We start from the raw sequence: 24,005 nt of genomic DNA on the forward strand, positions 1-24,005 counted from the left end.
GAATAATTACAGATTCAGAGGAAGTTACAAAGCTAGTTCAGAGAGGTCCTTGTATCCTTCATCTAGCTTCTCCCAGTGGTTACATTTTACATAACTACAAAACAAATCTGGCTCATATTTTCTTTGCTTGAGTATCCTACCTGTGTTGCCCCATTGTAAAGTGTTGCTCTTCATGAAGTCTGATGCTGTATTATCTCCTAGCAAATTTCCCCCAAACTTAACTCAAAACAGCAAACACTTGTTTTTGTGGGTCAGGAACTTGTGGGAATGGCTTAGCTAAAGTGGTTCTGCTTCTTCTGGACCCTCCTCCCACTCGGCATTTAAATCTTCTATTTTCGTAACACCCAGTGTTTATGCCCTGCCCATTTTGGATTCTGCTCCCATAAGTTTTTCCCACAGTGTTAGTCTTTCCCTCTGGAAGGGAGTCTTTCCATTGGGTATTTCTGGAACCTTAAGAGCTTATGTTGCCACAGTATCCTCTGTTGTGGGTCGGGTTCCATGGAAAGCAGAATGTAAGACATTGAGATTTGCATACAGGAGGCTTATCAGGGAGCATGCGAAGGCACAACACCTGCGAAGGATACAAAAAGAATTGGGCAGAAAGAAAAAGTTGAACTGTGATGAGGTTGCAGTGGAGACTTTAGCTGATACCACAGGGAGCCCTGCAGCTGGGATGGCTTTCAGAGTTATCCCACTTGATGCAAGGTGGCCAGGACTTTTCTGGCCCTCATCAACCAGTCTTCGGCTGGGCTGCTCCCCGGAAGGGGGAATAACCTTCGCAGAGTGGGACTCAGCTGAGCAGTCAGCAGTCAAGGTTCTTGGAACTGGAGAAATGAGTGCCTTGAGCCTGAAGGGGATCTGGGCAGCACCTCACTGTGTTCACTGCTCTCTGATTTTCCCATGTCCCTAAATGGTCATTTGCACTCACCCATGGATTTGAGCTTCTGGAGCATTCTCTTCATTTCACCAATTATTCCCAAAGGGACTTGCAGAAGTCTCCCCTTGGGATGGATCTTCTCCTTTGGGACAGGAGCATGTGTCGGTGATGGGTAACTTCCCCAGCTCTTCAGACCGTCAGAAACTGCCTCCCCCATCTGTTCTCCTCACTCCCTCTACATAGCTGCTGACCCTATCCTAGCTGGGGCCGCACATACCTGGCATTCTAGGTGATTCAGCTCTACCGACTCATATTCTAGGATTCAAGGGAAGACCTTGTCACCCACTCTGTGTGTTTGTTCTTTGAATATGTTGTCCATGGGGTTTTATCTTTGCTATTTTAGGCACTCTGTCATTTTTTGTTAAGTGGGATTGGGAAAGATTCAGAAATTATGCCATCACATGATCTTGGCTCAATCAGAAGTCCATTCATTCATGTTTTCATACTACAATGAACGTGCATGAGCCCTCCACCCAACCCCAGACAGAACATTTCTATACTTCTATCTTCTTATGTGTTCCTATGCTACCCTGTTCCCGTGCCTCCTCTTATCCATCCCACCAAGGATCACTAGCCCCAAGTTTTGCTCTTTGTGTGTTGTTTAACAAATCTTTCATTACTCCAAAGTTAGAAATGTATTCTCTTATATTTTAAGAAAAGTTTCAGTATGGTTCTTAACAATTAGTTCTTAATCCATCTGCAGTTGACTTTTTTGTGAGTGATGTGAAGTAGGCTCTCAAGACTTATTTTTCCACATGAATAATTTGGAATATTCCTTCCTTTCCCCACTAATCTGCCATGCCACCTCCATCCTATATCAAAGTCCCATTTATGAATGGGTCTATTCTGAGCTCTATTTTCTATTTCAATGGCCAATTTGTCTATTCCTTCATCACTACCACCCTGTCAATACAGCTTCATATTACGCCCTGATATCAGGTAGAGTAAGTCCTCTCTCTTTATTCTTTTTTATTCTTGGCCCTTTGTTCTTCCATATAAATTTAAACATCAGCTTATTACCAATGGTTTTGGAACAACTAATGATGGTCATCCAGGAGAAACCGATTTTTCACACCAATGAATCTGGTTGCATAGGAAATAAAGGCCTTCTAGATCTTTATTTTAGTTTTTTTATAAATATGTGTGTTAAACACCACACAGGTTGCCAGATTTAGCAAAAAAACAAAAAACAAAAACCCAAAATGCCCAATTGAATTTGAATTTCAGATAAAGAATGAATTTTTTAGTGTAAGTATCTCTGAAATATTACACAAGACATGCTTATACTATTATATAAGTATATAGTTATTCATTGTTTATCTGAAGTTCAAACTTAACTGGGCATCTTGTATTTTATCTGGCAACCCTACTATATACTCACACACACACATACACACACACACACACACACACACACACTCTTAATACCATTTTACTTGTCTTTCCCTGGATCCTCTTTGTGAGACAACAGCCTTGCTAGCGTACTATTGCCTGCCACAATAATTTTTAAGTACATTTCACCCAAAGAGGGTAATGGAGTTCTGCACTTTTGTCATTGGAAGGAAAATAAAAACAATATACATTATTTTTTTTATGAGAAAAAATTATTTTCCACATGTGAAAGGCCCAGGTTCAAATGGAACAAGGTAAAGATCCTATATCCCCACAGGTACAGAGATCAGCCTGACTTACCTCTCCTAAGGGCCCTGCCCTTTGAAATCCAGAAACTTTTGTACAAATCCCAGCCAGGGAGAGGGGCAGGGACCGGAGCGTCTGGAGACAGAGGCGCAGACTGGGGCAGGAGAGCCCACCTAGGGAGGCGACCTAGGGCTGCGGGGAGGAAACCGCCGGGAAGCCCCACCGCAGCTCCCGTTCTCTCCCTGAGCAGATCTTACGGACGCTGAAGAGTTTTGATTCCTATAACACCCTGCTGTTGCCTCCCCGGACGCCAGGAGAGAAGCTGCCCCTGGAGGTGTATGAGTACTTTAAGGAAGTGAAACGGTCGAAAGAGGAACAGATGAAGGCGAAATATCTGGAGGAGAATGGTGAGAACCTGACACAGAGAACCCCTCTCTCCAGCCTCTGCTCTGACCCCTTTGAATTCCTCCTTCTGTGAGACCACCCAACTATTGAGCACCCACTGGGTGCTTAATGGGTACTTGGTGCCTTACATATTTTATTTCTAACCTTTAGAAAATAGGTCCTATTAACCTCATTCTATGGGTGAGAGACTAGGACACGTTCTGCTCTCACTAGAGTCCAGTGGTGTGTCAAGACTTAAAAAACAGCTAATATGGAGAGAACACTTGCTAGACACCAAGCCCTGTGCTGAGGGCTTTGCAGGTACTAGGAACCTGAAGCAGAGAGATGCTCAGTCCTCAGCCTTAAGTGGCAGAATCAGGTTAAAGCCCAGGTCTCTCTGACTCCAGAGTCCACAGAGTAATTATTATACCCCCTGCCTCCTACAAGTGCATCAACCCATAATGCAGGTCAATCCTTTGAATGTCCTCAAAGCCAAACCCCAATCACAGAGCAGGACAGCACCCTCATCATCTTGAGTTTCTGGCCCAGCACCCCCAGTTATCCCATCATCAGCCCAGGTGCTCCCTTGTGCACACTTGAACATAAAGCCTCCTTGATGACCTGTAGGATTGAGTGGCTCGTCATGGTGTGTCCTTCTCTTCCATGCTTCTCTGCATCCTGGAAATGTGCCACCCTGTTCCTATTTGCTCTGTTCTTCTATGTAGCATTCGTCATGCATGTAATTACTGTCTTCACACTTGTCTCCCCCACCAGACAAGCAGCTCCCAGAAAGGCAGTGATCACTTGTTCCCCACTTGTACACCCAGCACATGGAGCAGCACCTGATACATCGCAGTACCTAATAAATATGTGCTGCATGAGTGAGTGAATGAGTAGATTTTCCACATTTTCTGGAGCAAACATATGATTTTAGTATTAAAACACTGTTGAAATGTAGAAGCAACAAGCAGAGAAACCTTTTAAGACCTGGCTGACCGCAGGTCTTGTTTATTTTGGTTGGATGGTCCAGGGTGATAGAAACAATCCAGTAATTTTCCTCTTTGTCTTTCTTCCCTTTTCTGCCCACATCTCCTTGTCCCCCTCCCAACTCTCCCCTGTGTGTCTTCATGGCTGTCTCCCCAGCAGAAGAGGAAGATGTGCCCTCATCAGATCAGGGAACCTCTACCAGCACCAAGAGGACCTCGCTTAGCCGAGGGATATCTGTCACATCCAACCTGGACGAGCGGCACGTCCCTTTGGCTGAATCCAAATATTACCTAGATGAAGAGGAGGATGAGGAGAGCCAGAGTAACCAAGCATTTTACTGTATTCTCTAAACAGAAGTGGGAGTCTGTTCTGTGCCTTTTCACCTTTGTCCAAAAAAATGCATCTTCAGGGCCTCCCAGGGTTGGCTCTAGCCCAGCCTGCCCACCACACCTGCCCTCTGGAGCTCTGATATTCCCACTCACACAGTATGACAGAAGCATGGAAATCCATTGATGAACTTAACATATGATATATTCTTCTTGCCACAATTACTTGTGTTTTAACTAGACTAAGTATTAATTTGGAGGCTTGACTGTTTAATGCTAAAATTCCAGGAGACTGGGCAGTGTTTAGAGAAACATTTCAGGAACACTATTCTTCCTTGCTGTGTAGGCAACCACACTTTTGACTTCTCAGCACCGTGGACCTGTTTCCTAACATTCATCTTGTCCATGTTATAAAAAGATGTCAAAGTCAGACACGGTAAAACTGGAATCACAGGGGCCATTCATTTGCCAGACATTATAAACCATGATAAAGCCTATGCAACTGTGTCATTTGCTAACCCTGGGGGAGAGGAAGCATGGGCAAGCAAGATTAGTGAGATCTTTAAGGAGTGTAGTTAAGTTGTCATTCTTAGCCCTAGTCAACCAGGTGGATAAATTTAAGCAGGAACATATTACAGCAAAACCGAGATTGAAGTACAGAAATTCCAGGCTCTCTGCCTTGTGTTTAATCCAGTCTGTCTCTGCAGACCTGTCCCTAAGAAGAGTCTGCTCTCTCATGGCAGCCCTTCCTCACCCCACACATCCTGGCCCTGCCACTGTCTTCCAGGCTTGAACCTTCTCAGAGCTGGCCCCAGATGTCCTCCAGAGAAGGGACACATACCACAATGCTTAGGATGGAAAATTCTGGAAACCACCTAAATGTCGATCACTAGGGCACTAGTTAAATTATGATAAATCCATGCAATGGAATATACTAGCAGCTATTTTAAAAAGAATGAGATAGATCTGTTTTCAAGTAAATAGAAAGATGTCTAAGATATATTTATTATGTGATAATGCAAGTTGCAGAACAAAATTTAGAGTATGATCCCAGTTTTGTTATTAAACACTGTGAATGTGTTTAGTGTAGCTATATGTATTTGGTTACCTGCTACTCTGCTTGCTATGCATATTAATCTGTAGCTTGCTTCTTTCTATTATAGACATCCCTCCAGGCCAATAATTGTAGTTCTAAATCAGGGATTGGCAAACTTTCTCTTTGCAACACCAGACAGTAATTATTTTAGGCTTTGTGGGCCACATAGTCTCTACCATGGTGACTCAGCTCTGCCCTTGTATCATGCAAGCAGCCAAAGGCAATAGTAAAAAAATGGGCATGTACCAGTAAAACTTTATTTACAAAAACAAGCAGCAGGACCGATTTGGCCTGTGGGCTGTAGTTTGCCAAACTCTAATATAAATCATTATTTTAATAGCAACTATGTATTAATTCCATAATGTGACTAGACCATCATATACTTAACAGTCTCCTTAATATTGAAAATTCTGGAATAAGCATCTCCACATAAATGCCCTTTCTATTTTTCAGCAGGAAAGATTCCCAAAATGGAATTAAAGTCAAGACTATCTATATTTTAAATTATAGTAGCTAAAAACAAACTATTAGCCAAAAAGGGTGCCCACAAACACTAGGTGGGAGTAAGGACTGTTGCAAGATTTGTAGCAGATCACAGTTGTCATTTTAAAGCAAAAATGTCTAAAAAGAAAAACTCATTTCCATCAGAACCCATGTAAGCTCTGGGTGCATACACATACATGCCCACGCACACAGACACACACATTTATTTTTAATTGCAGCTGACAAACTACAGAGCCTTGACAGCCACTCCATGGAGGAAGTTGGAGAGTTAGAAAACAACCCAGTGAGCAAGGCCATTGCGCGCCACCTGGGCATTGACATTTCTGCAGAGGGCCGCCTGGCCAAGAACCGGAAGGGCATCGCCATCATCATCCACGGGACGCCCTTGTCAGGTATGCGTCAGCCCTCACAGCCATGTTTGCACTGCATTGAAAGGAGTGCCTGGGAAAACAAGACAGATGGGTAGTAATGTAAGAGAGTTGAGAGTTAATCCTGAAAATGCACCCAACCCAGGAGGAGCCAGTAGCCCCATTCCAGGGGCAGATTCCTCACAATTTCATCCGGGAATGAAGAGCATAAGAGACGGGAGTGTAGGCTACAGCAACCCCAACCCTGGCATGTTTACAGTTTTCAAAATCAGACTGTTCCGTGGAGGTGATTCTGCTCCTTCTGAGTTTTTGGTGATATGAGCACATGTAATTTTTGGAGGCAATAAAGGACTCTTTTGCATAAAATCTAAATACCAAAGGATCATCCTCAAACTGTCAAATTGTTGACCTCATAGATACAGGTTTAGAGAAGGAGAGGGAAAACACCTCGTTTTTAATTTTTACATCTCTGAATTGTTTGAGCTTGTATTCCTTTATTAATTTAAAAACACTGAAATATTAGAGAAAAATCCATAACATTCAATTATTTAACAGGAGAGAACAAACCCTTTGATCTGGCAATGTTACTTCTAAAAATTTATCTTAAGAGAATAATCAGTGATGTGGACAAAAATTAACTGCAAGAATGTTCACTGCATCACAGTTTACCATGATAAAAAAAAATTGGGAACAATAGAAGTGTTCAGAATGGGGAGCTAGTTAATTAAGCCATAGTACATTCATGTAGTAAATTATATTGTCATTAAAAACAGAAGTGTATTGAATGGACAGAAAGATGTTCATGATACTTCATTTTAAGTGAGAAAAAATGTCATACTAATGATTGGTAACCTGTATTATTTCCGTATTGCTTCTCTAACAAATTACCACAAACTTAGTGGCTTAAAACAATGCAAATTTATTCTCACAGTTTTGGAAGTCAGAAGTCCAAAATGAATTTGGCAGGGCTATGTTCCTTCTGCAGACTCCAGAGTAAAATCTGTTTCTTTGCCTCTTTTAGTTTCTAGAAGCTGCCTGCATTCCTTGGCTTGTGGCCCCTTCAGCCCCTTCCTCCATCTTCAAAGCCAGAAGCATGGCATCTTCCAATCTCTCTCTCTCTCTCTCTCTCTCTCTCTCTTTCCCTCCCTCCCCCCTTCTCTTGCTCCCTCCCTCCCTCCACTTCCATCATTATATCACCTTTTCTAACTCTGACCCTTCTACCCCTCTCTTATATGGACCTAATTACATTGGGCTCACCTGGTTAATCTCCCAATGCCAAGACACTTAAGTTAATCACACACAATGTCTCGTCTACCATGTAACAGAACATATTCACAGGTGCCAGGGCTTAAGATGTGGCCATCTTTGGGGGCTGTTATTCAGCCTGCCACATGACCCATGTCTTTTAAAAAAAAAAGAAATATAAACAAAATAGTTGCATATCATACTTAGCAACCACATGCTAACTGTAATACCTCTGAATGAATGGATTAAGTGTCTTTTTTCTTTTCTCTTGTCTTGTCTGTTTTTTCTGAATTTTATGCATGTCTTGTAATGAGCAGGTATTTTGAAATGAGAAAAAAATCAACACAAGTTATTTTTTAAATTAAAAAAAAATCTTCACATTAGAATCACGGAAAGTAAGAGCTCCCAAGTATTTTAAAGATAATCTGATAGAATCCACTTTTTAAAATGAGGAGAAAACCCAGAGAGGATGCGGGTTGCCCTGGCACGCTGCACATCAGCGGTGGGTTAGGACCATAGTCCTGCACCTGACTCCTACCTCAGGCCTCACTTCTCTTTTCTGCCACCGCCTCTGGTCACATGCAAGACTTAAAGGCAGAGAGTTGGAGAGATTACTTTTCAGGAGCCGCTAGAATAGAAGCTTCTTCTGTCTAGGATTTACATTGAGCAAGTGAAAGACAGGCAGTTCAACCCTCTGAGCTTTTTGACAGGAAAGTCTGCCACTGCTGTCAGCCTGGCCAAGTACTACAACGCAGCCTGCCTGAGCATCGACTCCATCGTGCTGGAAGCCATCTCCGACGGGAACAATGTCCCAGGGATCCGGGCCCGGGAGCTCTGCATCAGGGCTGCCATTGAGCAGTCCATGAAAGAAGGAGAGGAGCTTGGTAAGAGCCCATTTCCCCTGACTCTTTGTGGTCAAGTGGCTGGCATCCCCATTAGACACCTGTCTTTTCTATTCCCCTCCCTGAACTTGCCTCCCACAGCCTGTTGAAGGCCTGTTTATGTTGGTGCCACCTTACTTGCCCAGAGATAAATTCTGTTCACTAAGCATCTGTGGCTCCCCTGCCTTGCCCAATGCAGGCATGTGCTCAACACCACAGGGAGCCCAAATTCATGATTTGTCACAGGACATTAATGCAGTTCCCAGGATTGCTGTGAAATGTAGTTTATTTGAACAAGAATGAAGCAAAAGAATTAAGAGAACCAGAAATATGATGTAGCTGGGGCTTCCCACTAAACAGCTATTTATCTTATCATCCCAGCAAAGAATTTTCTGTTTCCCTAAGCATCCCACACAGAGGTATTGGCAGGGAGGGGACACCCCTGAAAGCCCCGGCTGGGTTTTGCCAATTATCCCCAGGGATTTGTGTTAGCTTTGTTTACTGGTGTATCCCCAGCACCTAGAATAGTGCCTGAAACATAGTAGACACACGACAAGAGATTGATCAAAATGTATTGAGTCAAGGATCTAAGATGGCAGCATAGAGAGGAGTGGAAGCTAAGTAGTCCCCCTGGAACAACTAAAAAAAAAACAGAAACAACTAGTAAATAATCCGGAATAACTGTGGGGGGACAAACGTGACCGTCCACTCATCATACATCAACCTGAATTGGGAGGAATGCCCGAGATCACAGCATAAAATCTGTAAGTAAGAACTGCGGATCCAAATCAGGAGACCCCCTCCCCCACAGCCCGAGCTACAAAGCCTCGTGGTGCCAGAGAGAAGCTTTCTCCCAGCAAGCAAATATAGCTAAGCTGAGCTCCAACTGGGGTTTTAATTAGCAAGTGTGAACTGCTCACTACAAGGTACGAATCCCCAACAAGCAGACAGAGGCTTTGGGTGACGACTGACCTTGGAGAGCCGGAGGGTCGCCTCGGACTAGCTCTGTTCCTTTTTGGCTCAGTGGAGAAAGCCTCAGCCATTTTCAGTTCCTAGTGCTGTGACCCAGACAAGGGTATAACACAGGCAGAGAGAGACATTGAAATGCTAATAACCTCCACATAGTGCATCTATAGTCCCTAAGAGGAAAGAGGTGGGGCCCAGCTCTACTACCCACTTTTCATTCAGAACTTGAGGAAAAAGAGCCACACCTCCATACACCAGTCAAGAATCATGGGCTAACAGGCGCCACCTGCTGGGCAGAAAAGCACAGTGACCGGAGGCATCAGAGGGTGTACCAATTTTCTAAGACACACCCTCAGGGAAACTGGATACTGAATAGTTCTTCCTTCTGGGACTTTAGCCCATTCTGGTCTGGGGAGGCCTGATTGGGGTAACCAAGGAAACCATGCCTAGACAACAGAAAACTACAACCTACACCAAGAAAAATGAGGTTATGTCCCAGTCAGGGGAACAAACTTGCACTTCAACTGTGTTGCAGGAATTGAAACAACTACTACTAAGTGAATTCAAAAAGTTTACCGAAGGTATGGCAAAAGAGATGAACCGTATAATGAAAACACAGGACGTACATAAGGTAGAAATTGAAAGTTCAAAAAACCAACTGGTGGAATCTATGGAAATGAAAGGCACAACACAAGAGATGAAAGACACAATGGAAACATACAACAGCAGATCTCAAGAGGCAGAAGAAAACACTCAGGAACTGGAGAACAAGGCACCTAAAAGCCTACACACAAAAGAACAGATGGAGAAAAGAATGGAAAAATACGAGCAACGTCTCCGGGAACTTAAAGACAAAACGAAAAGCAAGAATTTACATGTCACTGGTGTCCCAGAAGGAGAAGAGAAGGGAAAAGGGGCAGAAGCAATAATAGAGGAAATAATCAATGAAAATTTCCCATCTCTTATGAAAGACATAAAATTACAGATCCAAGAAGTGCAGCATACCCCAAACAGAATAAATCTGAATAGGCCTACACCAAGACACTTACTAATCAGATTATCAAACATCAAAGATAAAGAGAGAATCCTGAAAGCAGCAAGAGAGAAGCGGTCCATCACATACAAAGGAAGCTTAATAAGACTATGTGTGGATTTCTCAATAGAAACCATGGAGGCAAGAAGGAAGTGGGGTGATATATTTAAGATACTGAAAGAGAAAAACCACAAACCAAGAATCCTATATCCGGCAAAACTATCCTTCAGATATGAGGGAAAGCTTAAAATATTCTCTGACAAACAGGCAATGACCGAGTTTGTGAACAAGATACCAGCTCTACAGGAAGCACTAAAGGAAGCACTGCAGACAGAAAGGAAAAGACAGGAGTGAGCGGTTTGGAAAACAATTTTGGGAGATAGTAGCACAGCAATGTAAGTACACTGAACAAAAATGACTGTGAATATGGTTGAAAGAGGAAGGCTGGGATCATGTGGGACACCAGAACAAAAGACGAACGATGAAGACTGGGACTGTGTAACTCAGGGAAACCTAGTGTGCTCAACGATTGTAATAAAAGGCACAAATATGTTTTTACATGAGGTAGAACAAATGAATGTCAGTGTTGCAAGGTGTTAAAAATAGGGTAGGATTGGGGGGAAAATACAATCAATGCAAACTAGAGGCTAGAGTTAACAGAAACATTGTATTTACTTCCTTTAATGTAACAAAAGCAATATACCAAAGCTAAATGCATATGGGGGTGGGAAATAGGGGAAGAGTATGAGACTCCTGGCATTGGTGATGTTGTCTGACTCTTTATTCTACTTTAGATTAATGCTATCTTTCCTTTTGTCATCTTCTAGCTATTAAGTTTTTGGTTTGTTTGTTTGTTTTTCTCTCTTTCTCTTGCCTTTTTCTTTTGCCTCTCTGCCTTCTTTGACTCTTCCTCTATCTTTGTGGAAGAAGTGTCCTTATGTAGAGAGTGGTGATGATTCTCAGTACATAAATACGTGACTATATGGGGAACCAATGATTGTTTACTTAGGACAGAATGTATAGTGTTTGAACAAAACCATCTTAGAAGAAGTGGGTTGATGAAGAAACCTTGAGGGCACTATATTGAGTGAAATAAGACAGACACTTCAAGGCGAATATTGCAGGGTCTCACTGATATGAACTAATTATAATATGTAAACTCATAGGCATGAAATGTAAGTTACCAGTATATAGAAAGAGGCTAAAGAATGGGGAGCGGTTGTTTATTATGGGTGAACTTAAATATTTCGAAATGGACAGGGGTGATGGTAGCATGTAATGAGAATAACTAACAGTGCTAAAAGGTGTGGAAAGGTGGTGGAAAGGGTAAGCTCAGAGTCATGCATATCACCAGAAGGAAAGTTGGAAGTTAAAAGATGGTAATGTATAAAACAGTGAATCTTGTGGTAGACAATGTCTGTGATTAACTATACAAATATTAGAAATCTCTCTCACGAACTAGAACAAATGTATGTCACTATAATTAGAGGTTAATAATAGAGAGGCATATAGGGAAAAATATATACCTATTGCAAACTATATACTACAGTTAGTATTATTTTAACATTCTTTCATCAACAGTAACAAATGTACTATACCAAAACTATGAATCAATAATGGAGGGGGGGTGTGGTTAAGGGTATGGGAGGATCTGAGTTTCCTTTTTTTTCTCTTTATGTCTTTTCTGGAGTAGTGAAAATGTTCTAAAAATTGAAAAAAAAATAGTTGTGTTGATGGATGAACAGCTGTATGGTGGTGCCGCGGGCAATTGATTGTACACTTTGGATCTCTGGATAGCTGTATGGTATCTGAACAATCTCAATTAAAAAAAAATGTATTGACTCAATAAATGAACAGTATCAGAGACTGCCAGAAGCTCAAATAGAATGAGCCCTGAGAAGAGGGCCTCCATATTTATCAGTTCAGAGGTCACTGGTGACATTGGAGGGAGCCCTTTCAGTGGAGGGGATGGGCCCAAACCCACAGATGCCCTTTGCTGTGAAGTCAACAGGCTATGTTGAAGTGGAGTAAACCTGTGTGTCCTGTACTTCAGACACTAGCCACATGGTATACTGAGGACTTGAAATATGGCTCGTTCAAGTGGAGATGTGCTGTAAATATACAATAAATACTGTATTTAAAAGTAGTATGAATAAAAGACTGTAAAATGACACATTAATAGTTTTTATATATTACTTACATGCTGAAATGATAGTATTTTGGATATATTGGCTTAAATAAAATATATCATTAAAATTAATTTTTACTTTTTTAATGGGCCTACCAGAAAATTTAAAATTTCATACCCTGTAACTTGTGTTATATATATCTACAGGACAGTGCTGAGCTAGACCACAGGTTTTAAAAATTGGCAGTGAAGGAAAGAAAAGGAGTGAAATGATATCTTGAAAGAAATGAAGGGTCAAATGAAAATTTTTATGAGTATTTTCTCTGGAAGTCCTGTTTTTTAAGATATGGAGGACTGACACCATGGACAGGGAAAAGTTAGAGGTGCATGGAGACCACAGAAGAGATTCTCCCAGTGACGGGCAGGGGTGAGCCGGGAAGGAGCAGGATTCACTGAAGAGAACAGGTTCTAGTAGGACAGAAGACTGAGGGCAGCCGTTACCAAGACAAGAGTACTGGTGGCAAACGATTCCGAAGAAGGTGGGGTAGTGCCTGGAGGGATTTGGGGGTGATGGGACACGGAATGAATGTCAGACCAACCACTTCCAGCGTGGGAGCAGAACTTTGGTGCAATGGCTTCGCTGATAGCTTTGGGCTCTCCCCAGCACCCCCAGCTGCAGTGTGGAGTCCTTGTACCTATAGTCAATTCCCGGGGGAGGGGTGGAGGAGCCACATGGAAAGACAAAGCCCACTGAGTGGCAGAGACAACTCTCTAGGGAATTCTGTGGGCTTATTGGCTGAAATGGTCCACAAGGAGTAAGGAGTCTCCCTAAGAGCTGCCTTGCGTTCAGCCCCATCACCCCTTCTTAGGTCAGGTTCTCTGGAAGCAGAGGCATCTGCTACACCCCATTCTCCTTTAGCGCCACATACCTTGAAGAATCAGAGCCCAAGGGGAAGGAGTGGTAGAGTGTTAAGAGGTAGCAGGAGTTAATCATAAAAGCCAAATGCACTCTAGCAAGGGTTTTTCTGAAGGTGTGCTTTGAAAACCCCTTTAAATAATTACATCAACCAATGATTCTGAAAGGGAGCTCCTCGGTGGGTGGGGGTGCTAAGGGATGCTGAATCTGGTTGGAAGGGGGAAGAGGGGAATGAAGAGAAGAAATTAAGCTTGAAGCCATGCTTGTCATCAGGCACGTTGTTTTTACTTAGCTTATTTGTTCATTTGGGGAGACTCTGCTGAGGGAGCAGAGAGTGCCCTCCCCAAGCCACCCATGGGCATCACCACAGCCTAGAGCCACAAAACATTGGATGTCAGGTTTTCAAGGCAGAGCTGTAGTGTCCCAGCAGTTTCAGGAATCATTAACCCCTGGGCTGGAAGAGAAAGCAGATGCAGACTCACCTGGGCTCTACTGGGACTATCAAGCCGGGAGCTCCATGCATGACCCATTGTCTGACCCTTGGTTTGGCTGCAGAAGGAGATGGATCTCTATTCCTTGATAGAATCACATTAAGTTTCGTTGTGCCATTTCTGGGGCTATTTTCTTAATATCCCAAGATGACTTTTAACAAAAACTCACTCTCTCCTTGTAGCCCAGGAGGGTGCTTTGAACCAAAATGTCATAGGACCAATACGACTGAGCAATGAGGCCTTGGGCAAGTATGCCTCGGAATCCACTCTGGTAACCCCTGAAATTAAACCTGGAAAGAGTGTGCGTGGAAGTGTGCTGATCAACAAAGGCAAGGCTGAGAGCCACAGCTCTGGGTCCCAGAAGCAGCATCATCTGCATTCGTCTGAAACACCACAGGTACAGATCAGGGCTCTCCAAAAGGAAGGCTGGGATTCTTCTTTTTTCCCAGCATCCTGCAGCCAGGTCAGCACCCGTCATTCCCACGGTGCCCTTGTGAAGTGGGCCTAAGTGCTGTCTGTGCACCACTCATTCCATAGCTCACTCAGCAGGCATTTAGCAGACACCTTTTATGTGATAGGCCCTAGATGGAATGCCAGCAAAATGAAGGTAAATTAGGCAAAATTCCTGTACTCAAACACTAGGAATTTGTTGAAGGCAGTAACCACATGGTCAAGTATTTGTGGTATAATGAGATCGATGACAAAAGAGGTATGTAAAAAGAATTAGGTTGATCCATATGAAATTGCCATTATTCAACCATTTTGGAGCTCCATAAACATCAATTCTATATGGTCCCTCCTAATACTAAGGAAATGTTAGTCACGAAACCATTAATGTAAGGCACAGGAGGAGTACGAGGGGAGTCTTGGAAAGTCATAGAGAAGTCATATTTGAGCAGCATGCTGAAGGACTTCAAGTGCTCCTCGGCAGAATAGCAGGTGCTGAATCCAGAGGGCAGTGGCTTAGGTTGAGTTGTAGGTGATGTGTCCACTGTGGGGAATAGAACCAGAAATTGGTGGTAGACAAAAGAAAAGTTAGCTGGGAATTCTGGAGGCCCAGCCAAGGCAGGAAACCATAACTCCACATTTGTAGATTCCTCTCAGCAGACCCTAGCAGCCCTCACTCAGAGGCAGAGAGAGAAGTGGCCATCATTGTAGATTTGTGCTCAGAACAAACAGCAGGGCAGCTGAGGATGGTAGCACCAGCACAGGAAGTCCAGCCAAGGTAGAGAAGGAATGAAGGGGAGGACAAAAGAATGGAAGAAACAGAAAGTGTTGAGGGACTCTAGGTCATGTTGCAGGCTGAAAGTTCTGGAGGGGGCATGGGAGAGGTGGAAGTTTCTGAGGTGGCTGGAGCAGAGGTGAAGATCCTCGTAGGAGAGAAGTCCTGTAGATTTGATGGGGCAAATTGGTGGAGTGAAGTTTTAGCCCTTGTAGGAGAGAAGGCCCAGACGTTGGGTGGGACATGTGGATAGAACAGAGACAAATGTCTTTGTAGGAGAGGAGGCCTGCAGGTTCCATAGGGTCTCCCCATGGGGCGGAATGCATGCCAGATGACGCCTTTCATCTCTTTCACTTCAGTCACTTCTTCTAATGCCTTGAAACCTGAAACCATTGACTCAATTTCTTCTGAAACACCCTCCATTGAGTCTCTTTGCTAGGATCTAATATAATGCTCTTTACAGAAATGTTTCTTGGATGAACTAAATCTCGTATTTTTATATTAGATAAGGTATCATGGCGAATCATTTTCAATGGTTTGGTTCTATTCACCTGGACAGTGAAGTAAGGCTTTTTAAAATATTCCAAAGACAGCAGAAAATCCCATTTCTGACTCCAATCCCTTTTCAATAAATAGGGAGTCTAAAATTTGTTCAAGGTCACGGTAGAAATCAGAGCTCACAGAACCCCTGTGTGGCTGTGTGCACTGCTCCAGTGAGACAGATGGAGTTAAAAAAAAACACCTTTCCTGTGACCTTACATTCCCCTCCAGCCATAACCTCATCTCTCTGCTCTCCTCGGCAGAAAAACTCCTCCAAAGAATTGCTGCACTAACTGCCTCCTCTTCCTCACCTTCCACTCTTTCTTTCACCTACTCCTATAAGGCTTTTGTCCCATCACTCCACTGGTTGCTCTTTTCAAAGACGTTGACACTCTTCATCTTGCCAAATCCAGTGATCAGTTCTCTGTCTGTTATCTCACGTGCCTTCTTGGCAGCTGATCACTTGCCTTTCAGAACACCCCACTCTTCTGCTTTCCTTCCACCTCACTGGCTACTCTTTCCTCTCCTTCTCTAGTTCCTCCATCTCCTCGCAATCTTTAATTGCCTAAAACTAAGTATTTTTGGTTTGCTAAAGCTCCCAGAATGCAATATACTGAACTAGGTTGGCTTTTTCAATGGGGATTTATTAGTTTACAAATTTACAGTTCTAAGGCCATGAAAATGTCCCAATTAAGGCATCAACAGGATGATACTTTCTCTGAAGAAAGGCTGATGGCATCTGGGGTTTCCCTGTCACCTGGGAAGGCACAAGGCCAGCTTCTGTTGATCCTTCTCTCCTGGGTTTCCTTGCTTTCAGGTTCTGTTTCTTTCAGTTTCTGTGGGTCCTTGCTTGCTTCTCCCGGGCTTTTCTCTCCAAGCTCTCTGGGTGTTTCTCTCACTGTAAGCTCTGTCCAGGTGTTTCTCTCTCTGAGCTCTCTCGGGTTTTTTCCGTCTTTTATTCTCCTCATGGAGAACTCCAGTGAAGGATAAAGACCTACCTTGAATGGGGTGGGTCACTTCTCAATTGAAATAACCTAACCAAAACATCCCACCAACAATAGGTTGACACCCACAGGGATGGATTAAAAAAAAACATGGCCTTTTCTGGGGTACATAACAGCTTTAAACCAGCACACTAAGTCATCTACTCTATTTTGTGTGTGTTGTTATCTGTCTTTTCTTTCTAGGTGATCTCACCCAGCTCCATTACTTAAATACTTTCAACATTCTTTTAACCACCAAATTTCTGTCTCCAGCCCTGATTTCTCAATCTCTATTGGGTGACTTGGAGGTATATCAAGGTTTTTACATCCAAAAAGTGAGCCTTGATGCCTCTCTTTCTTTTACATCCCACCCCACAGCCTATTGGCTCAACTTCCAAAGTATGTCCTGAATCAGCCACTTCTCACCACTTTCCCCATCCCTGCCACCATCTTCTTTTGCTTTGATCATGTAACTATCTTCCTAACTAGTCTTGCTCCCACTCTTGTCACTTCATGCAGCAGGTATGGTGGTCTTTTCAAAATAAAAATCAGACCATTTTTCTGCCCAAAACATTCCAATCACTTTCCAAAATACTTGAAATAAAACCCAGATTCCTTGCCCTGGCCTACAAGGCCCTGAGTATTCTGGCATTGACTGTATCTTTAACTTTAAGCCTGTCTCTCTCCTCCCTTGCTCACTCAGTTCCAGCCTCATTGGCCTCCAGTGTGCTCCCCAAAACCCCCAAGCAAACTCATGTTTCAGGAGATGGCAGTTCCCTGGTTGAAAGGCTCTTTGCTCAGGATCTTGGCTCATTCTTTCATGTTACCCAGGTATTTTCTCCCTAGTACTCACCACTATCTGAAATGATATTACTGATTTGTATATTAATGTGCTCCTTTTCTGTCTTCCCCGTTAATTGTACCATCATGCTGGCAGCAACACTGTCAGCCTTGTTTGTTGTCTCCCTAGCACCTAGAGGGGTACCCAGAAAATATCTTTTGGATAAATGAACAAATGTGTAGTTCAGTGCATATATAAAGCACTTTCCACAAAACTCCCATTTGAAGCCTGTGACAGTTCTTTAAGGAAGATAGGAATTGCAATCAATCCTCATTTTACAGATGAGGATATGAGACCAAGAGATTATATGATTTTCCCAAGATGACAGGCCTTGTAGGTATAGTAGCTGTTGAGATGCACAACTGGATTCTGACCTTCTCCCTCTCAACAGGTTTCCTCCAGCCCTCTCCCGTCAGGACCCACCCAGCGACGACTCAGTGTCAGTGCCAGTATCGGAGGGGAGACTGGGCTGATGAGCTGTGTGCTCCCCGAGGATCTACTTGTGCAGATTCTGGCCGAGAGAATACAGGTGCGTCCACTTTCAGCTTCACGGAGCACTTCATCCCCATGTGGTGAGTTGAGATTCAGGACCATCAACCACCTGAGCAGCTCAGAGCCCAGGAGGTTTGGAAAGAAAAGATGAGTTTCTTCACCCCTAACAGTTGTTTACTTGCCTGTTGACCAGCTTTTGTCCGGCCCTGACTCTGGCCCAGTCTGCATCCTGAAGCAGCTCACGTTCTTAAAGAACCAGGGAGCAGAGGGTATATACAGGAAAACAGAGTCATGGTATAGCCCAACAGTAATGTATTAAAATTATAATGCAAAGCCATTAAAAATCATAATTTTGAGCTATGTTAATTGTTGTAAAAAATGTTCACAATGTTAAGTCAAAACAGCAGGTTGTGAAATAGTATGTAAAGCACTGTTACATTTTGATAAAAATATTTATACATGGATTACATATATTTTTCAAGTGCATGTTGATTGTGATTATCTTTGGGTAGCAGGATTACAGATTTCACAATGGCATATCACTCTCAAAGCTGGAAAAACAATAACACTGCTTCCAGTTTTTATTTGTTTTTAATTTTTAATGTGCTCTACAATTAAAGAAAGAAAACAAGATCAACAGGTTTTGCAAGAGTATTATTTTAGCCTGATAGCTGCTTGTAGTTTACAGACAGAGAACTAAATTGCTCACTATGTCTTGGAGTTGTATATTTGCTTTGGTTTTTCAAAATGGGCCACAATATTGATTGAACATTTAAATATAAAAAATAAAAACTTGAGGTTCTCAGAAGAGAAGGAATTCCCTCATTGGAAATGGCTTATTTTAAAGGTTTGGATAGCTCCTGCCCCAAAAGTTCTATTCCTCTCAACTGATTTGAACACTTGAATAGAACACTAGGTATTCTAGTAGGTGTGCAGGTGTTCTGCACACCCACATTAAAGGCTGAGAAACATTGGTCAAGTCCAAAGTAAGCCAGTAGAGCTTGAGCTACTCACTAGTCCTTGATGAGATAATGACCTTGCACTGCTTCCTTCATCAAGAAATGCCAGCTGTTTAATAAGGCACTTGATTTACATTCTGACACAAACTCCTTGTCTAATTAAAAACTGGTAACAATCAGTTCCTGGACCAGTGGTAGCCAATCTAAGACCACACTTGAAGTTTTACTGTGGTACAGTGGAGGCTCTTCTTTATGGTATCATCAAAGTCATTACACTCTGAGGCAGAAGACCACTACAAAAAAAAATGAATGGCCCACCTGCCTTCTGTCACTCCTGCTCTTGCTGCCTGTTGTTCTGGGCATGGGGGCATCTTTCCCTTGCATCTTATTTCCCTGTACCTCATGGATCTTCCCAGACCCTCACTTCAACATTCTGTTTGTTTTCTTCAATTCTATAGAAACCAGATAAAATCCTTTATACTACCAAGATGTACAATCGAGACCTTTCATGCCCAATTAAATATTTTTATTCTTTTATTTCAGGCTAGTATCTTGGATTTAGCAGGCAGAAGGGCAGTTAATGGAGTTTTCCTGGGGACCTAGTAGGTCTGCAGAACCCACTGCAGCGCCAGTAGAAGTACCAACAAAAGAACAAACAGCATCTGCCACAGCAGATCGTGTGGTCGAGATAATTCCTTTTGCTCTCTCTGGTTTCAGCTGAGTGACTGCTACCGAGGAGTGGTGTTTGACGGCCTCGACACGCTCTTTGCGCGGAGTGGGACTTCAGCTCTCCTCTGCCTGCTGAAGGCCATCGGCAGCCGGGAGCACATCTACGTCCTCAACATCGCCCAGGACTATGCAGTCATGAAGGCCGAGGAGAAAGCCAAGAAGGAACAAGAAGGCAAGGCCCATGCCTTCCCTGGCTGTCCTTCCCAAGCCCTAACAGGACTTCCCTTTGAAGAGCTTTAGGCTTTTCAGAATGCTCCCCTGACATGCTAACCCACTGGGTTTAAAAGAAACCTTTATATCCGTGGTCTGGTTGGTAGCTCACTACAGCCCTGGGTGGTGGCCAGGAATTTGTATTTCTACTTGCCTCTGAGGAAACCGAGACATAAGTGACCTGTTGAAAGGTTATATAATGAAGAGATGAACCCAGCACTTCTGAAAGCAAGTGCACTGCCCCATTCCCTGATATGCCACAGCATCCCTGTCTTCTTGCCTGTAATTACAACCAGCCCGAAGAGAGCATATCACAGGTCCCATCCTGACTCAGGGACTGATTTTTGGTTGGTTTTGTTTAAATCAGCTGTGCATTTCCTGTGAAACTGGAGGCATTGATATAAATATTACAAAAATAGCTTCTACCTTTCATGAGCACTTATTGTACTCCCTGTACCAGACATTTAATCTTCTCTATAGCCCTAGGAAGTGGACCCCTTTGGAGAGCCATATTCTGCCTTCCCCAGGTAGAGCCTGAATTTGGCACCGTGCGAATGAAGGAAATCCCACCAGGGCTGGGGAATGCCAATGCCTCACCAACCACCGCTCAGCTTCCCAGACCGCCCAGCGCGGCATCCCTGCCACAGCTGCGTAGGGACTTTTCCTCATCTGCCTGTCTCTGTTTCCCCTCACAGAAAGCAGACAGAGGGAAGCTCTTGAGAAAGAGAAGGAACGTCTCCAAACCATGGATGAGGAAGAATACGATGCCATGACAGAGGAGGAGAAAATCTCGTTTGACAGGGAGGTTCAGCAGGCCCTCCGGGAGAGGAAAAAGAGGTCTGAACTGAGGGCCTGGCCGGGGCAGAAGCGGTTCCCCCTGTTCTGGTTTGCTAGTGCTGCCATTATGCAAAATACCAGAAATGGATTGGCTTTTATTAAGGGGGGGTTATTTGGTTACAAAGTTACAGTCCTAAGGCCATAAAAGTGTCCAAACCAAGGCATAAACATGAGTATACATACCTTCACTGGAGAAAAGCCATTGGTGTCCAGAAAACCTCTGTTAGCTGGGAAGGCACGTGACTGGTGTCTGCTGATCCCAGGTTGTGTTCCAGCTCCTCTCTCAACTCCTGTGTGTTCTTCAAAATATTGCTCTTGGGGCATTTTGTCCTCTGTTAGCTTCTCAGGAGCAAACTCTGGGTTGGCAAAAGTCTGCTTTCAGTGGCCGTCTCCAAAATGTCTCTTGGCTGCAGCAGTGAGCTCCTTCTGTCTGAGCTCTTATAGGACTCCAGTGATGTAATTAAGACCCACGTTGAATGGTGGGACCACACCTCTATGGAAATAATCTAATCAAAGTTATTACCCACAGTTGGGTGGGTCACATTTCCATGGAAACAACCTAATCCAAAGATTCCAACCTAATTAACACTAATACATCTGCCCCCACAAGATTGCATTAAAGAACATGGCATTTTGGGGGACATAATACATCCTAACCGGCACACTCCCTAAGAGGAGTTTCTGTAGGGCATGCATCCATCCTGAAGCCAGTGCTGGATGGTGCAGTCTCAGCTCTGGGGTCATCTCCCAGGAGGACAGCAGTGGCTGCAGGAAAGCACTTCTTGCTCATCCCAGACATTGGTTGCTGCAGCTTTTTAGGGTTCCTCCATTTTCCCTTCTCTCTGGGGGTCATTTGGGACCAGGGAGAAGCTCATGTCATGTAATGGCTGCCTTGAGGAGGCCTCTCTCCCATCCTGACAACTGCACCCTTGGTGTGGCTTTCAGCCCTTGTCCTCGCTTCTTCTGTGCTTGAGTGTCCACAGCTGATGATCCAGGCTCACTCTCTTGATGAGGGCATGGTGATTGTTCCCCAGAGCTCAACCATCTCTCCTCCTTCCCGGACCCCCATCTCTGCATTTGGTAACGCTGCCCATCCCCTGGGGTCTGACAATCTCTCCCATTTGCTCCTTGGCCTGGACAGTTCACCTGAGATCCTAGGTAAGCTCACAAGCCAGTGATCTCAGTTCCCTTCTTTCCCCTCACTGGGGACCACACAGGAACAACTGGATATCCCTCACCCCATCCCCCACCACCACCACATAGAGCCCCAGGAGACTTGTGGTGACTCAGGCTCTCAAGTGGGCAGTGGGGTATGTGTCCATTCTTCCTTCAGGTCTTCAAACCTTGGGGTTGTGGGTATGGGATTCTATTGCCTCCTCCTGTCCCGAGGGTTTCATCCGTTGGAGGGGACAGGACCAAGATACTCACCCACTGCTGAATGCCCTTCCCTCCTCGCCTCCACCTCCAGACTCCTTAGAAAGTGCACATTTGAAGCTCAAAGCCAAGCAATGACTTGTTTTTGGACCCCTATCCCCGAAGTAATGATGTGCCAGCTTCAGTGAGTAGAGGGCACAACAAGACGCTTCTAGGGATCACAAGAGATGAAAATATATGGGTCATGTATATTCAGAAATGCTATCCCTACCACCCTCATTTGTACGTTAGCAGCAGGGGCATGCATGGCTGAGCCTACAGCAGAGGAGAAGAAAGAGGCAGGAGGAGAGGAAGGTGGCTTTCAAAACCAACACCATGGCTCCAAGCCAGTCGTGGTAAAGTCAGCTATTAAAAGACACCGTCTCCTACCATCAGCTCATCAAACGTGCCTGTGTAGGAAGCTGGGCCTTATCTCTACTGATATCAGAACATCTTTGAAAGTTGCCTTATTTTCAGCCACTGGCCTGTTTGTCCTGTGAAAGGAGACTGCAACAGAAATACAGATTGAGAATTCCTCCTAGTGGAGGTTCAGTTAAACCGGGTTTCACTGAAAGACCATTCAAAGATGGATGTAGGCCATGATGTGTTTTCTTTGTTTTTTTGCTTCCTTCCTTTCTATTTCTCTTCCTTACATTTGTTCCTTCTTTTTATGCCTAAATAACTCCTGCCCAGGGCGGAGAAGGGGCTCAGGTAGGAGAGTCTCTGAACTGTTTCCTCTGCCTGGTTTGATGAAGGGAGCTGGAGCGGCTGGCAAAGGAGATGCAGGAAAATAAGCTGCAGCAAGAGCTTGAACGGCAACGGGAAGAAGACGAGCAGAAACGGAAGCTCAGAAAACCGAAGCAGGGTCTGGTAAAGGAGGAGCCCCCAGTAAAGAAATCTCAAACATCCAACCGGCAGGTAAGCATCACTCCTCACTTCTCCTTACCAGAAATGGACGCAGAGGGATCAGGCATTGTAGCCAGCCCGTCCATCCGGCACATAGTCCCCTCCAGAAAATGGATGTAATGATGTTTGGTTTCTGTGGTGGGACAGAAGATAGGAGAAAAGTGACCAACATTTGTTGACCCCTCGTTGCACAGCCAGTGCTGTGCCTCTGCTTTATGTAACCACATCATTTCAGCATCCTAACCCCCTACACGGTTGCTGTGCTTTTCTTTGCCTGAGGTTCAGAGAAATGACGTCACAGTTCCAGAATCTCACCCAGGTATGTCTGACTTCAGAGTCCTTGCTTTCTCCACTGCACCCTGCAGGCCCTTGGACATTGCTAAAGAGGCTAATTTTAAGATTTCCTTCCGTTAAGCTGCCAAGTCAATGAATCCCCTGTGTTTAATCAAGGGCATAATCCTTGACCACAGTAATCCTTTCAGACAAGTACCAACAGTTTATCAGCCTGCCAAGCTTAGCAGTCACTTCTCTGCCAACTGTGAGCCAAGAAGGGTTGAACATCTACAGCAGGGCCCACACTGATGATCACAGCTCAGAGGTGTGGCTGGCAGATGCGGACAGCAGCTATTTCAACACCATGAGTTCTGAAGGTGAAGCTAAACCCAGACTCCCTGACAAGGTGCAAACACGTCCACATAGGTGAGTGAGAGGCAGTGATCACAGCTGGGCAGATGTGAGGGTCAAGCAACCAGGTAGAGCTCAGGAAGGAGCAGGCTCTGAGCATACAGGACTGGGCACAGGTTTGGGATTCAAAACAAGTATAAGAAGCAGGCCTGAAGTTCAAACTGAGAACCTGGAACAGGCTGTCAGGGGCCCTAAGCAAAACAACCCAGCAGTCATGGGTGATGCCCACTGCCAGCCATTCCTGGTGTGGAAAAGTCAGGGTCAGTGGCATGTTCTGTTCACCAGAACA

General features: G+C 44.2%; 1 protein-coding gene across 11 annotated transcripts in view; it reads left to right on the forward strand.

Annotated features, from left to right (window-relative positions):
- The window catches only part of HYDIN (HYDIN axonemal central pair apparatus protein), a 534,664-nt gene that overhangs the window by 386,006 nt on the left and 124,653 nt on the right, over window positions 1-24,005 (forward strand). For 8 of the 11 annotated variants that reach the window (XM_037815908.1, XM_037815907.1, XM_037815906.1 and 5 more), the window contains 9 exons: window positions 2,826-2,982; window positions 4,103-4,267; window positions 6,091-6,264; window positions 8,196-8,369; window positions 14,083-14,297; window positions 17,878-18,015; window positions 19,655-19,838; window positions 20,572-20,713; window positions 22,882-23,044. In XM_037815908.1, coding sequence (XP_037671836.1) covers window positions 2,826-2,982; window positions 4,103-4,267; window positions 6,091-6,264; window positions 8,196-8,369; window positions 14,083-14,297; window positions 17,878-18,015; window positions 19,655-19,838; window positions 20,572-20,713; window positions 22,882-23,044 — 1,512 coding nt within the window. Of the gene's footprint in view, window positions 1-2,825; window positions 2,983-4,102; window positions 4,268-6,090; window positions 6,265-8,195; window positions 8,370-14,082; window positions 14,298-17,877; window positions 18,016-19,654; window positions 19,839-20,571; window positions 20,714-22,881; window positions 23,045-24,005 lie in introns of those variants that run through there. The other 3 variants (XM_037815909.1, XM_037815915.1, XM_037815916.1) reach the window with 3 other exon arrangements.

The sequence above is a fragment of the Choloepus didactylus genome, chromosome 22 (genome assembly GCF_015220235.1).
Source record: "Choloepus didactylus isolate mChoDid1 chromosome 22, mChoDid1.pri, whole genome shotgun sequence".
NCBI classification, from domain to species: Eukaryota; Metazoa; Chordata; class Mammalia; order Pilosa; family Megalonychidae; genus Choloepus; species Choloepus didactylus.